Below are 16684 nucleotides of genomic sequence, written 5' to 3'. Positions count from 1 at the left end.
TGTTAGTATTGTAACTAGATGAAGGCTGCATTTTGTCGTGCGCCAATTTCCAGGCAACTAAAGGCAAGAAAAAGGATCTGAAGTTGGCCGAACGTGCTCTTGTGCACCTCGTCTACGAGCATGCGGCACGGTCCTTGTTCAAGAAGGACCACCTGACCTTCGCCCTGCACCTTGTTCATGGTCAGCGCCCGGAGCTATTTAAGGAGAACGTAAGTACATGCTCATCTAATGCTTCAGCTTCTAAGAAGCGCGGAGCGAGGACTGCAATAGAAATAGGCCACTTCCAGGTGAGCAAGTCACTTATTATTCCAGTTTCGCACGCTCCGCGGCCAAGATTTTTCAAGCCCGTTGATCCATCCTCCGTCCGGCTACGGGGAGGCTTCCTCACTTTAAATGAAAACAGCACCTCTGTTAGATTTCCATAAGTTTCACGGGTCCGGATTTTTTAAAGTTTGCATGCTAAGCATGCGAAGTGTTTTGACGCTAGCATTGGCAACATGGACACCGGAGTCAATTAAATCCGTGACCTTGTTCAGCCTTCTTCACAGCACAAGGCGGGCAGCAGTAGACGACTGGAACATGACAGCAGGCGGTGACGTCAGTAACGCGACGGACCACACCTCCACTACTGTCTCCCGCACCTTTCCCTGCTGTCAGCAATGTTATTTCTCAAAGAAATTGTGGAATGTACTATCCTCGAACTCATACACGCTACTCAACCGTTAGATCAATATAGAACATATGAGATAGCAATAGTCTGAATAAATATACATGTTTCGCAAATGTGAATCTCATTTTTTTCCCTCCATTACTGCTTCTATCGTAGCCAATATGTACATGCGCCGCGTACACCCTTACTGCGCCGTATCATATTCTGTCATGCCGTACTGTAAAGCACCATATCACACCAGACCATACCATACCATACTCACATCATAGCAAAATATAAATTTGGAGTAGAAAAAAAAAGCGTGGCATAATAAGAGGACGTTAGCAAAAGAGAAAAAGGGTTGGCGATTCCGTCCTGTTTATCTCCAGTTACGCCTTCGTCTTTCATCGTGCTTTTATCTTTTATCTCCCACATGCCATACCGATTCGAGCTAAAATGCTCTCAACCTGCTTTAAATCTGTAACCCGTTACCCGCACGACTCTGTAGTAGTCATTCTGGGTGAGTTCCCGGACCTTCAGAGTTGGCGCCTGATGTTTCCTTTCGCCGGCAGGAGTGGGAAGCACTGACCGGCACCCTGGTGAAGGAAGCAACGACGCATCCCGAACAGCGACCCAGCTGGCTTATAGAAGACCGGTCGGCCGCGCTTTCTCAGCTAAAGGTGCGTGCATCTGCAGTGGAAAACCGCCCGCGGCGTTTTAAACGTGGAGTTCTCTTCAGTAACTGACTTCCTAACAACACTGAATCACTAACTGATTTGCATTGACGTTTTCCGTTAAAAACAAGTTGAGTGTATTATTTGGTTTGCGAAGTTCTCTTCAGTCGTGCCTGTGCCTGATTATACCACCCACACTAACATAAGAATGCGGAATAGTGTTAGCGCGCATGCATTTGCATGCCTTGTGTCAAAGCACAGCCTCACTCCTGCACCAGCGTTGCGGTAAGAGCACTAAAGGGACACAGCGGACGAATTGAAGCCTGTCTATTTATATATACTGCGACATTTGAATGACAAAAAGACCAATCTAATCGGAAATGGAGGTTTTGTGAGCTAGACAAAAACGAAACACAGGCGTCGTCACCACCGGCCGATTTCGAAAGTATACACCGTGCGTCGACGCCGATTTTTCAGCGCGGGTACCGCGTACTACGCTAACCGCCATTCACATTCACTTCAAACGGCGGCAACTATTCCTACTCAGTAGAGAAGCCACGAATTTGAATCAAACGTGCAAGGAAAATTTTGAAATAAATTCTCTCAATCGTAATCTTTTTTTTTTCTCTCTCTCTTGAAGCCGGACAAAAGTTGCAGGGCCCCGTTAAAATAATTTTTTTTTCTTTGCCGAAAACAATATTTGCAAAGAATATTCTTCGCAGTCCTTTTCACTTTTCGGCGACGCTGCCATTCAATCAGTATAGCCGATCCGGTTGCTGCTTAAAGTTCTCTAAATGCGTGGTTAGGCCGCTTGCAACGCTTCATTGTCGTGCAGGCAAAGCACGCTTTACAGGGACGGTTGCTACATAAAGTTCTCTAAGTGCGTGGTTAGGCCGCTTGCAACGCTCCATTGTCGTGCAGGCAAAGCACGCTTTACAGGGACGGTTGCTGCTTAAAGTTCTCTAAGTGCGTGGTTAGGCCGCTTGCAACGCTCCGTTGTCGTGCAGGCAAAGCACGCTTTACAGGGACAGAAGTAGAAACGTTGGCGTTGATAAGTGTTGTGGTCTTGGCACAAAATATTTCGTTTGCTCCGCCTTATGTAGTGCCCTCTAAACAAGCTGTTTAGAGGAAGTATTCAGAGACTTGGAATGGGAGCAGTTAGGGATAAGGGTAGATGGAGAATACCTCAGTAATCTGCGATTTGCTGATGACATTGCCTTGCTAAGCAACTCGGGAGATGAACTGCAAATAATGATTGATGACCTAGACAGGAAAAGTAGAAAGGTAGGCTTGAAAATCAATATGCAGAAGACTAAGGTAATGTTCAGCAGCCTCGGGAAGGAACAGGAGTTTACATTAGGTAGCGAAATACTGGAAGTAGTAGGCGAATATATCTACTTAGGACAGGTAGTAACCGCAGATCCGGATCATGAAAAGGAAATAACAAGAAGAATAAGATTGGGATGGAGCGCATTTGGCAAGCACTCGCAGATTATGACTACCAGCTTACCGGTATCGCTCAAGAGGAAAGTATACAACAGGTGCATCTTGCCTGTACTCACCTATGGGGCTGAAACGTGGAGGCTAACCAAGAGAGTTCTACTTAAGTTGAGGACAACCCAGAGGGCTATGGAACGAAAAATGGTAGGGGTAACATTAAGAGATAGAAAGCGTGCAGAGTGGGTCAGAGAAATAACTCAAGTTAACGACATTCTAGTGGAAATTAAGAAGAAGAAATGGACATGGGCAGGACATGTAGTGCGAAGAGAGGATAACCGATGGTCGCTGAGGGTAACAAACTGGATTCCAAGGGAAGGAAAGCGTAGCAGGGGGCGGCAGAAAGTTAGGTGGGCGGATGAGATTAAGAAGTTCGCAGGGGTCAAGTGGATGCAGCTAGCACAGAACCGGGTTAAGTGGAGAGATATGGGAGAGGCCTTCGCCCTGCAGTGGGTATAATCAGGCTGATGATGATGATGATGATGTAGTGCCCTCGGGTCTTTAAGAAAAAATAAATGAAATGAAATGGAATAAATATCAGGAAATAAGGACACAAATGACATAAAGAAAGAAGTAAAGGAGGAACCTGCACATGCAAAAAAAGGATGGCACGTACGCATCCAAGTGCCTTAGGGCAGGCCGGCTGACGCTTCTGAATCATTTCTTGAGACGTTGGCAAGTGGCCTAGTCATACGTTACAGGGCTGGGAAAAATGGCTGTAATGACAAATTTAAAGAAAACTTATGGGGTACTTAAATCAGCTCTTAGGAGTGAAATACGAAAGAATTTGAAGCACCATTCCTGCTTCAAGTTTCTATCATCGCGTCTCGACGGGTTCTGTGTCGTTTTACTTTTGTATATTTTTTAGTCATTAAGCACTGCAAGGTCCAACTCGCATTCTCTCTTTAAAGTAGTCTTTCCGACGAGGGCGGTAGAGTGGTTTTAGGTTGTAGTTAGGGTGGAGTTAGGGTGGGAAAAACGCCTCTGTTTTTACTTCCTCGTGTGGATTCTACTTTCATCGCGCTAAAGCGGTTGGTTCTTGCAAAATCATCTGTGTCTGTTGCGCAGGCAACGCTGGGCTCCGAGCTGTGGGCTGCACTGCGTCTCGACGAGCCCTCCCTGTGGCAATCGTTTGCCAAGAGCGGCCGCTGCGAAGAGCACCTGCCCGAACATGCGACTCGCTGCCTGAGCCCGTTCCAGCAGGCTCTGCTGGTGCAGAGCCTAAGGCCCGATAGAGCTCTATCTGCGCTCGGGCGCTTCGCGTGTCATGCCCTAGGTGAGCGGACGCGCATAGCGTCATAGTTGACTAGCGCAACAGTGACGACTGTAACCGAGATGATGGCGCCACTTACACATTACAACCTTTTTTCTGTCCCCTTTCGTGCCTAGGGCTTTATTTTTTCTATGAACAGTGGCGCAATATTTCAGGCAGGTATAAAAATGTTACCTGTCTTGGTTTGTCTATTCGTAATTGAGGGTTCTTTTATTTGGGGAAGGGGGAGGGGGGAGGAATGGGTTGCTTGAGATACCGATCCTTGCTGTAATTACTGTTTAGGTTGAGTCTCACTTGTTTTCAATTTTTTATTGTGAAAGAAATTACAAATGTTATTAATGCGGTTGAAACGAAGCTAACATGGCGATACCAAAGCAGTTCCGAAGGCCTCTAAACGCCTTATCGCATCCTGTGAGTCGCTTGAAGACTGAAACCATGAGGCGTCACTGCGTTCACACGCAGGGCTGCATGGTCTCAGTCCCGCGGCGGCGCCCCTGCAGAGGCTGCTACAGGATAAAGGACAACCGTTGCTGCTGGTCACGGCGCCAGGTGCGGACCCTGGTCAAGAGCTGCGCGATGCCGCCCAGGGACGCTTACAGCAGGTCTGCTTCTGTGCTGAAATCACTCAAGTGCACTTCCGCGTAGAACGTCCTCCATGCAGTTACCGCTGCAGAAATATGTGTCCATATAGCGGTTGGTTAGAGCATCAGACGATGACTGAAAAGGTAAAACTCGATTACATACGTTACACTGGGAATCGGTGAAATTCTATCCGCTACTGTGAGCATTGCGACTCAAGTAGATCTTGTCCATTTGCAGTACTCTGTGAGGCGCATGATTCCAAATAACATTTACCGTCGCCTTCGCGAAGCTGACGACAACAGTGCGCCAGACGCGTGTGGCCCATGCCGTATTATTCACCAGGCCTCAGTTAGCCTCCAGAGACTGCGATAGCAACACGTAGTGGCCGATGTTTTTGCCATTTATTTCTAACCGAGGTCATCATACCGGTCTGGCCTCCTAGCAACAATCATTTCTTGCTGCGAAATAAATTATTTTCAAATTTCAAATTTAAATAAACAGAGGCCTTGAGGCTGTGATCAGGCCATCAGTCATCGCTTCTACTTCTCCGTAGGTGGCGTGCACGCTCATAGCTCCCGATGGCATGAAATCCTTTATTCTTTACCACTGCTGCCGCAAAGCGGTCTAACCACCTGCTTTAAGGGATGTTAGAGGTTTAGACTTCCTTTCAACTCGGATCTCAGTTGGAACTATGAGATCAGCGCATGAGCATCCCGAACCGCAGCTGTGCGATATTAAGAATAGTTACTCTTGAAGGCAAGACTAAAGTAGAGTCCGGGAGGGCTTGCTGCAAATGTTAGCCTTCTTTTTTTCTTTTTCATATTACTACTATTTTAACCAGCTCACTAATCTACATACAATCCACCGTTAATTCACCATATTCCAAATTATTTCACCTTGTTGCACAGTAATAAAACTTAAGCCAACTAATTCACTCTTAACCAATAGTAGTTCATTGTAATCCACCTTGATCGGACTTAACCCAAAGTAATCTGCTCTTACTCTGCGTAATCCGCCATATTACAACTCAGCCCATTGTAAAACACTCTGATCCGCCAGAATACACACTCGATTCACTACAATCTACTTTTACCCTACGTAATCATTCACTCTTAATCCACTGTATTACACTATAATTCATGGCACCATACTGAAATTCAACCTAATAACAAGACACATCCTTATTCCAATGAAATCCATCATGCACCTAACATAATCTACCATAATCTGTCCTTAATTTAACGTTATATTGCACTTGAACTAATGTGATTCAATGTCTTGGGTTTATGATACAGCACACATCTATTAGTAGAAGTATGGTAGCATTGTTTAAGCGGCCATGCAAGGTCGTGACACGCACTGGCCACTAGTGACTTCCTCTACCCAACCTTTGAGAAGGGCTAAAGTTTTTCTTGTCAGGTTGGACAATTAAATCGCTCCATGCTTCTCGTGAAGGAGCTTGTAAGAGTTCTTTGGACGGTGCTTTGCCCTTGAATGCCGGTCCTAAATATATATGCTTCAGTGTAGCTATTTAGGATGTGTTTGAAATGTTGGCGTTTCGAATGTATATCTTCTTTGAAAATTTCATGTAATCTGTAATAACTGCGGACAGATCCTGTTTGGACCCTTCTAAACGTTGTGGTATGTGCACTAGTGAGCTCAACATGAAGTGAAGGAAAGGCACACAATAACTATCTAATGAAACACCACGGCCACATGACCGTTCCGATAACGCCACGCCGAACATTCGGGACCACCTTTCATGAACGCCACCAGATTCCGCTGCTAATGGGACAAGCGAGACTTTGGCCTTAAAACGGCAATGCTCCCCTGAGGCAGTGGTGTGACGGCGACGCGGGAGTTTGATTTGAGAAAAGAAGGCCCAGCAGCCGTCTCACTTCTCGTTGGACATCTCATCCTAGCCATGAGGAAAGGCTGAAAAGTGGGACAAAGAGAATAAAGTGGTACCACGGTGATAAGCTCCTGAAAAATACACCCGGGCTTTAACTCCGCTTAATCCGATGGAGACATGCGAAAGCGTTGTTCCGCATAGTTTTGTTTGACGGTTAAGTATTGAGACACCGCCTAGTTCACTTCTTTCCCTCCCACTTTCCCATTTCCCTCGCGATGCGGCACAGGTGTCCACCGAGAAGTGAGACAGATATTGCGTCTTTTTTCTTTTTTTTTCAAAATTGCGCAAGTTTCTGCCACACAGTCTGCGTTGGAACATCGCTTCACCCAACCCAGTCAGAAAAAACTACAAAACATTTTCTGATGTTACGACAGAATTTCTGTGCGGTTTTTGACCGGAAACTAGCTGTGACAAAAGAACATTCTGTAGTAACATCAGAAATTTCTGTAGTTACAACAGAAAAGTGGAACAGAACTACAGACAACAGAAATAGACTACAGAAAAACGACAGAACTACAGAAAAGTACTACAGAACTACAGAAAAATCTGGTGGTTACGACAGAACTACAGGATATTTTCTCGTATTTTTGACAAAGTTCTGTAATTTTTTCCGACTGCGAAGGCAGCTAGCGTTAGGCTTAGCATAGGCGTCACAGTGGCTATGGCAACCAGAGAGGCACAAGAAATTTTTTTGCTCAGTTTTAAAGATTGTACGAGTGCTTTGGCACTAATATTTTCGACCACGTGGGGATCTTTAACTTGTCCGAACTTGTGAGTTCACATAGTGTGCGGGCAAACATGAGCGCCGCGGCCGTGTTCGCTTATAAGCATTGTGGTTGTTGATATATACCTAATATATGGCGTACCCCTTTTTCCAGGGCCTCAATGGCCTAAGCTGCAGTAATGGCCCGGCTCACCAGAAGCCTTTGCCAGGTAGTGCCGGGGTCCTGCACGGTGGTCTCCCGAGTAATACTAGAGGATTCAGGGAGGTGAGGTAGTTGGTGGTTAGAGGAGCAGATCCATACCGTATGTTTTGTGCCAAGATTCGCAGCGAGGGCAGTTAGAGGCATACAGAGAGGTGTACCAGTGGTGTAAATGTGCCGGGGTGTGAAAGGTGTCGGTGTGCAGGTGTTGGTAGCGGCTTTCAAAATAGTTGCAGTACTCTATTGAGGTCAGAGTGTATTCTGGCACGGCAGCCGATAGCTCTAACCACTGATTCTTCGCGGTGGGTACGAAAGTTAGAAAAATCTCATTACTCAACGGCACCCAATAGGTTGAGGACTAACTGGAGGATAGACGTAACAAGTGCCTCGCTTCTGGGTGGACACTTCTACCACACCATGAGAATAGAGATGGAGGAGGTGGTGAAAACATTACTGCCGCTCCTGTAATCGAGAATAGATGTAAGCATGAAGAGGTTACGGGCATAGCACGTTGGTTGTATATGGTACTAGCCACAATCTTAAAACGGTTTTAGCGCAAAGCACATCACACTATACCACACCACAGCTTTTCTTCAAACAAGGCAGCGGGCTCAGCGTCTCTCGCAGGCTTTTATGGTGGCTTCGAAGCACTCTGCAGTGGCATGTAACTCGCAAAGGGGTTGCTTTTCGTAAAATGCATCTTACCTCTCCTTTCATCACGCTCTATTGCTACGCTTAAGCAGCTCTGAAGGTGGCGGTATTGAAATGCAATACGATGTAAATGCGTGCGCGGCCACGAAGAGACGCTGGCCTGAACGTAGGAGAAGCAGCACTTTGGAATGCTCCCAGAAGGCTTTTTTAAGTTATTTCAGTCGCATGCGGTGATACTAGCAAGGCTTTGACGAAAGCACTGTCGGCTGGCGCAGGTGTTTCTGGGCCGAGGCGCACAGCAGCAGCAGGCGGCTCAGGAAGCGCTGCGGCATTGCGCCCAGGAAGGCACCTGGCTTTGGCTCGCCAACCTGCACCTGGCAACCCAGTGGCTGCCCTCTCTAGCGCAGGTCTGTAGCGCCAGGTGGGCAAGCTATGATGACGCCGCAACCCAGCGAGCCCTTGTTTATGATTGCAGGAACTGTCTCGACTCGAGCGGCACCCGGACTTCCGGCTCTGTCTGAGCACCGAGGCTCACCCGGCCATCCCGAGCGCGCTGCTGAAGGCCTGCACTACGGTCGTGTACGAGGCATGTATCCCCCTCGCACATTAGTATTTAGTGCCTGGAATAAATTCAGCGCCCCCATCTGATTTTACTCGTGGCCACAATTTTGCATCGTCCATCCGACCGCTCTACTATAAGCGCGTACGCTCCGGTTAAATCTATGATCTGGAAATGTGGAAGCTCGGGTGAGTTGGCGACAGAGAAACCTCTTACGTTTTTGTTTTCTTTTTAAATTTTCTGGTTGCTGTTGTGCCTACCAACACCCACGTTCACGTATCTGCTTTCCGTCCTTGTCTAGTTAACACTATGCCAAGAATGCTACGACCTGACCTACAGGCTGACTTAACAGCTAGCTACATATAGTGTCCCCTTCATGGATCACTGCCTTGTCGTGGCGGAGGGGCTTGCGAAACTCGATGAAGTCGTGAGCTCTGCTGTGTAGGGCCACCCAAGATAGACACGTCACGGCAGGGAGTTCTGACAAAATGTGATTCACTGGAGAAGGTAATGGCAACCCACTCCAGTATTTCCTGCGCCAAGAAAACCCTATGGCCAGTCACAATACCATTAAAGATATGGCGCCGGAAGATGAGCCCCCCAAGTTGGAAGGCGTCCCACATGTTACTGGGGACGAACAAAGGGCGATTCCTAGTAGCTCCAGGACGAATGAAGCGGCTGGGCTAAAGCCAAAAGGACGCTCAGTTGTGGATGTGTCGGGAAGCGACCGGAAAGTCCGATGTTGCAAGGAGATGTATCACATAGCAACATGGAATGTAAGATCTATGACGCAAGGTAAACTGGATGTCGTCAAGCGAGAAATGAACAGATTGAACATTGATATCTTGGGTATCAGCGAGCTCAAGTGGACCGGAATGGGAGAATTTAACTCCGGCGACCATTATGTCTTTTATTGTGGGCACGAATCCAAGAAAGGAATGGGGTCGCTCTCATAGTAAACAGAAGAATGGGTAAAGCAGTGCTAGGGTACAACCCCAAAAACGACCGAATGATTTCACTTCGCATCCAAGGTCACCCTTTCAACATAACAGTTATCCAAGTCTATGCACCGACCACTACTGCTGAAGAAGCTGACGTTGAGAGATTTTATGCGGACCTACAATGCCTTTTAGACCGCACCCCATCATCAGACGTCGTTTTTCTCATAGGAGACTGGAATGCTAAGGTCGGGAGTGAAGAAATATCCGGAATTATAGGCAAGTTCGGTCTTGGCGAGCCAAATGAAGCTGGGCAGAGGCTAGTAGAGTTTTGTCAAGAAAACAACCTGACCATAGCGAATACTCATTTTCAACAACACAAGAGGCGCCTGTACACATGGACTTCACCGGACGGTCTGTACAGGAATCAGATCGATTATATTCTTTGCCGGCAGAGATAGAGAAGCGCTATACAAGCAGTAAAAACAATGCCTGGGGCCGATTGTGGCACCGATCATCAGCTTCTTGTTGCCAAAATTAAGCTTCGATTGAGGAAAACGCAGAAAACTAGAAGGCCTTTCAGGTATGATCTGGATCAAATTCCATTAGAATATGCTGTGGAAGTGAGGAATCGATTTCAAGAATTAGATCTAGAAGACAGAGAGCCCGAAGAGATGTGGACCGATGTTCTTGATATAATACAAGAAGTTGCTACTAAGGTAGTTCCAAAGCAAAAGAAATGCAAGAAAGCAAACTGGTTATCTGAAGAGGCTTTGCAAATAGCTGAGGAAAGGAGGATGGCAAAAGTTATGAGGGAAAGAGAAAGATACAAGGTTCTCAATGCGGATTTTCAGAAAATAGCAAGGAGAGATAAGAATGCCTTCCTGAACATACAGTGCCAAGCAGTTGAGGACAATGGAACACAAGAGCTCTGTATAAGACAATCAAAGATATCACAGGAAGCTTCTGTGCTAAGCTGGCCGTGATAAAGGACAAACGAGGCAAGGACCTCACTGAAGTCTCAGAGATAAAGAAGAGGTGGCAGGAATACACAGAAGAACTGTACAAGAAGGACCCGAAAGTGCAAACCCAACATAAGACAGTTGTGATTACTGATCTCGAGCCGGGCATCCTGAAGAGTGACCTTAGCCAGCCTTGCTAAGAATAAAGCTAGCGGAATTGATGGCATTCCAGCTGAGTTGCTTCAAAACCTCAACCATGACGCTGTTAACATTCTGCATACATTATGTCAGAAGATTTGGACAACCCTGCAATGGCCACAGGATTGGAGGAGGTCAGTTTACATCCCCATCCCAAAGAAAGGCAGTGCCAAAGATTGTTCCAACTACCGCACGGTCGCGCTTATTTCGCATGCTAGCAAGGTGATGTTGAAAATCCTCCAAGGTAGGCTGCAGCAGTATGTGGATCGGGAGCTTCCGGACGTGCAAGCTGGGTTTCGCAAGGGCAGAGGAACTAGAGACCAAATTGCCAACCTTCGCTGGATCATGAAAAAAGCAAGAGAGTTCCAGAAACCTATCTACTTCTGCTTTATTGATTATGCAAAAGCGTTTGACTGCGTAGATCACAGCAGATTGTGGCAAGCTCTCCAAGAGATGGGAGTTCCAATTCACCTCATCTGTCTCCTCAGGAACCTGTATGAAGGGCAAGAGGCCACAGTCAGAACTGGGCATGGTCTTACTGATTGGTTTCCGATCGAGAAAGGAGTAAGGCAAGGCTGCATACTGTCGCCCTGCCTATTTGACCTATATGCAGAGTGCATCATGAGGAAGGCCGGTCTGGACGAGTCTTCAGCTGGAGTGAAGATTGCTGGAAAACGTATCAACAACCTTAGATATGCGGATGATACCACTTTAATGGCAGAAAGTGAAGTGGAACTCAAGAGTCTTCTGATGTGCGTATAAGAAGCGAGTGAGAAGTTTGGGCTTAATCTGAACATTAAAAATACAAAGATCATGGCGTCTTGCCCTATCAAGTCCTGGAGCATCAATGGACAAGAAGTGGAAGCTGTGACAGATTTTCTCTTCTTGGGCTCCAAGATTACCTCGGAAGGAGACTGCAGCCATGAAATTAGGAGACGCCTGCTTCTGGGAAAGAGAGCAATGGTTAGCCTTGACCGCCTAGTAAAGAGCAGAGACATTAGTCTGCCAACCAAGATCCGTATAACTCGTGCTATGGTCTTTCCAGTTGTGATGTATGGATGCGAGAGTTGGACTGTGAAAAAGGCTGACCGCCGAAGAATTGACGCATTTGAATTGTGGTGCTGGCGAAGACTCTTGAGAGTTCCTTGGACTGCCAGAAGATCAAATCAGTCGATATTGTCGACCATAAACCCTGACTGCTCATTGGAGGGTCAAATTCTAAAGTTAAAGCTCAGCTACTTTGGTCATCTGATGAGAAGAGAGGAGTCGCTTGAGAAAGATTTGATGTTGGGAAAGGTTGAGGGTCGCCGGAGAAGGGGTAGGCAGCGAACGCGATGGTTAGACGGCATCCTCGAGGCACTGCAGATGAAGTTATGTGATGTTAGGAAGATGGTGAAAGACCGGAAAGCGTGGCGTGACATGGTCCATAAGGTCACGTGTATATATATATATATATATATATATATATATATATATATATATATATATATATATATATATATATATGCGTGTGTGTGTGTGTGTGTGTGTGTGTGTGTGTGTGTGTGTGTGTGTGTGTGTGTGTGTGTGTGTGTGTGTGTGTGTGTGTGTGTGTGTGTGTGTGTGTGTGTGTGTGTGTGTGTGTGTGTGTGTGTGTGTGTGTGTGTGTGTGTGTGTGTGTGTGTGTGTGTGTGTGTGTGTGTGTGTGTGTGTGTGTGTCGTACTTACTGGTATCGAAACTAACACTTTATTGTGTGCCGGCAGCCGGTCACCTCATTTTTAGGCGAATTCCTCCAAATGTGACACCATTTTCAGAGATGAACTGTAGTACTTGTACATGTAGAACTAACTGAAAAGTGATGTCACTTCCAAAAGGCAGAAAAGCATAGCACTAACCGTTAGTACAGTGCGCTTACTGGTACATATCCTCGGCGTACAGTCCTCATTACTGTAGAACATGAATGTTTTGTGTACCGCCCCTATCGGTTCATTAATGGGTGAATGTGCAATGGTACCACATTAGCGCATGCTTAGTGGGCGGCTGGGCTAAACAGCCGCTCTTAAGTTGGCATGGGCGATGATCTGAGTTTGCGGTGCACGCAGCCTCCGGCCGGCGTTCGCAGGAGCATGCGGCGTACTTACGACGCCTGGGGACCATCGGCGCTCAACGGCACCAGCCTGCTCTGCGCGCAAGCCCACTTTGCCCTCGCCTGGCTGCACGCGATTCTTCAGGAGAGGCTCGCCTATGTGCCCCAGGTAGGGAATCCGCGGCCGAGCCACCTGCTGGTCAGAGATGATGACTGCACCTATGACTGCTCGAGTAACGAAGTTTATAGTACATGCAGTTAACGGCTACGTATATCAATGCCTGGCTCTCGCTATGGCTATGGTTCATATTACTTGAGCTTTGTCTGGCTCCTAGTAGTACCCGCCGTTGTGGTTGAACAAAAGCTGCTGGGCGTAGGATCCATGATCATAGAATAAAATAACAGCAGCATTTTGGCGAACGCGAAGTGCGATGGCACGTACCCCTGCGCTATATGCAACATCAGTGGACGATGATGCGGACGAAATTACCACACAACCGTATAATACGGCGTTCCCTTTAGCCCACGTGCAGTCGTAGGACGTTAAGTCTCGCGCACTATATCATGCCGTACTTAAGCATACCATACACACCACGCACCCACCGCGGTGTTTCACTGGCTTTGGCATTATCCTGCTGTCTCCAAAATCGTGCGTACGAACACAGCCGTACCGGCCGTATTTCGATGGAAGCAAAATAACGCCCGTTTACGGAGGCGAAGCGCAAAGCACCCGTGTACTGTGCGACGTGAATGCACTTTAAAGAACCCCAGGTGGTCGAAATAATCCAGAGCCTTCCACTATACAGCGTCCTTCATAGCCTGAGTCGTCTTAGGACGCTAAATCCATAAGCTAAAGCAAACAACGTGCGCATGCACAAATACCATATACACACTTAGTGCAGTGCCTACAACACATATACCAGTGTATTCTAAGCGCTGTACTCTTAGTGCGGCTGAAGAAACCAAGGGACGTGCGCATGTACAAATAGTAAGATAGCCTGCAAAGCCTGCGATACTTCGTACATTGGCGAGTCCAGCGATTTTAAATGATTTAGAGACCATAGGAACGACGTCAACAAATGTCGCGCGTCCTCCAACGCCCTTGCTACGCATGCTGAAACGACCAAGCACACCATTTATTGGGACCACGCTACAATCTTGGACACGAATAAATTTTTGTCTTCACGGTTGCTTCTGGAATCTTTTTACATACAGACCACGACGAATGTTATTAACCAGACGAAGGGCAATTTTCCCGATATCTACGCACACTCACTACGCTGTCAAGCATGCTTATAAGAGGCGGCCCATTCCGCACATTATTTCACTGTGACCAAGGGACCATCGGGGCCCCAAACGTCGTATCTTAGAGCATTTTTCATCTTTTCATTACTCAGCAAGTGCATGTTTTCTCCAGCCAGTCAGGATTCTGTCAAAGCCTTAATTATGTGCTCTTAGTTTGCGTTGCCGATGCGCAATAATACACAAAAATATTTCCAGTAGAACGTTACTTCGTAGATCGTTAATTTATCTATCGTAATGTTTCTATTGGTCTTGATCACAAAGCACCGGGTGGAATTTATCAACACGCAGGTTTTGCGATCTTTCACTTGGCTTAACGTAACTCGGGGACAAAAGAATATGGGTCACGCTTTGCCAGTCAGAGTCCTCTGACGCGTTAATTAGCGAAAAATAATGCATGCTTGTTGCATACGCTTGTAATATTTACTTTTCTCTGTGCACATAAACAGTAAACATATTTATTTCCATTAGATGACAAGACAGTGATTCGTTTTATTCTTTGCGCGATTTTACATACCTACTGCAATGCCAGACATGCATCGTGACTTTTTTTACTTCTGTTACTGCGGAACTGAGTCTTCTTAAATGATAACAATAAGCTCTGGCAAATACCGACACTTCTCAATTCTTGTTTTCTCAGTGGTTTGGATGCACACGGTCGAGAGAGGAGAGTGACCATAAACCTCTGTAGGCTCTGTACACTCTAAACACGAATAAGCTTCAGTTCAGTTCAGTTCAGTCGTTCAGTCGTGTCCGACTCTTCGTGACCCTATTGACCATGTCACGCCACGCTTTCCGGTCTCTCACTATCTTCCTAACATCACATAACTTAGTCTGCAGTGCCTCGAGGATGCCATCTAACCATCGCGTTCGCTGCCTACCCCTTCTCCGGCGACCCTCAACCTTTCCCAACATCAAATCTTTCTCCAGCGACTCCTCTCTTCTCATCAGATGACCAAAGTAGCTGAGCTTTAACTTTAGAATTTGACCCTCCAATGAGCAGTCAGGGTTTATGGTCGACAGTATCGACTGATTTGATCTTCTGGCAGTCCAAGGAACTCTCAAGAGTCTTCGCCAGCACCACAATTCAAACGCGTCAATTCTTCGGCGGTCAGCCTTTTTCACAGTCCAACTCTCGCATCCATACATCACAACTGGAAAGACCATAGCACGAGTTTACGGATCTTGGTTGGCAGACTAATGTCTCTGCTCTTTACTAGGCGGTCAAGGCTAACCATTGCTCTTTTTCCCAGAAGCAGGCGTCTCCTAATTTCATGGCTGCAGTCTCCTTCCGAGGTAATCTTGGAGCCCAAGAAAAGAAAATCTGTCACAGCTTCCACTTCTTGTCCCTTGATGCTCCAGGACTTGATAGGGCAAGACGCCATGATCTTTGTCTTTTTAATGTTCAGTTTAAGCCCAAACTTCTCACTCTCTTCTTGTACGCGCATCAGAAGTCTCTTGAGTTCCGCTTCACTTTCTGCCATTAAAGTGGTATCATCCGCATATCTAAGGTTGTTGATACATTTTCCAGCAATCTTCACTCCAGCCGAAGACTCGTCCAGACCGGCTTTCCTCATGATGCACTCTGTATATAGGTTAAATAGGCAGGTCGACAGTATGCAGCCTTGCCTCACTCCTTTCTCAATCGGAAACCAATCAGTAAGACCATGCCCAGTTCTGACTGCGGCCTCTTGCCCTTCATACAGGTTCCTGAGGAGACAGATGAGGTGAATTGGAACTCCCATCTCTTGGAGAGCTTGCCACAATCTGCTGTGATCCACGCAGTCAAACGCTTTCGCATAATCAATAAAGCAGAAGTAGATGGGTTTCTGGAACTCTCTTGCTTTTTCCATGATCCAGCGAAGGTTGGCAACTTGGTCTCTAGTTCCTCTGCCCTTGCGAAACCCAGCTTGCACGTCCGGAAGCTCCCGATCCACATACTGCTGCAGCCTACCTTGGAGGATTTTCAACATCACCTTGCTAGCATGCGAAATAAGCGCGATCGTGCGGTAGTTGGAACAATCTTTGGCACTGCCTTTCTTTGGAATGGGGATGTAAACTGACCTCCTCCAATCCTGTGGCCACTGCAGGGTTGTCCAAATCTTCTGACATAATGTATGCAGAATGTTAACAGCGTCATGGTTGAGGTTTTTAAGCAACTCAGCTGGAATGCCATCAATTCCGCTAGCTTTGTTCTTAGCAAGGCTGGCTAAGGCCCATTCAACTTCACTCTTCAGGATGCCCGGCTCGAGATCAGTGATCACAACAGTCTTATGTTGGGTTTGCACATTCGGGTCCTTCTTGTACAGTTCTTCTGTGTATTCCTGCCACCTCTTCTTTATCTCTGCGGCTTCAGTGAGGTCCTTGCCTTGTTTGTCCTTTATCACGCCCAGCTTAGCACAGACGCTTCCTTTGATATCTTTGATTGTCTTATACAGAGCTCTTGTGTTCCTTAATTGGCTGTTGTCCTCAACTGCTTGGCACTGTATGTTCAGGAA

At 46.8% G+C, this 16684-nt stretch overlaps 1 protein-coding gene across 1 annotated transcript in view; it reads left to right on the top strand.

The window, feature by feature from the left end:
* Positions 1-16684, top strand: part of btv (dynein cytoplasmic heavy chain beethoven) — a 146655-nt gene that overhangs the window by 118355 nt on the left and 11616 nt on the right. The window contains exons 56-62 of the mRNA XM_084600360.1: positions 54-209; positions 1222-1329; positions 3889-4096; positions 4556-4818; positions 8437-8568; positions 8637-8747; positions 12901-13053. Coding sequence (XP_084456486.1) covers positions 54-209; positions 1222-1329; positions 3889-4096; positions 4556-4818; positions 8437-8568; positions 8637-8747; positions 12901-13053 — 1131 coding nt within the window. The remainder of the gene's footprint in view (positions 1-53; positions 210-1221; positions 1330-3888; positions 4097-4555; positions 4819-8436; positions 8569-8636; positions 8748-12900; positions 13054-16684) is intronic.

The sequence above is a fragment of the Amblyomma maculatum genome, chromosome 4, assembly GCF_055883805.1.
Source record: "Amblyomma maculatum isolate TAMU_Amacu chromosome 4, ASM5588380v1, whole genome shotgun sequence".
Lineage (NCBI taxonomy): Eukaryota > Metazoa > Arthropoda > Arachnida > Ixodida > Ixodidae > Amblyomma > Amblyomma maculatum.
The sequence above is the reverse complement of the archived record's forward strand: the minus strand, read 5'-3'. Positions and strand labels throughout refer to the sequence as shown.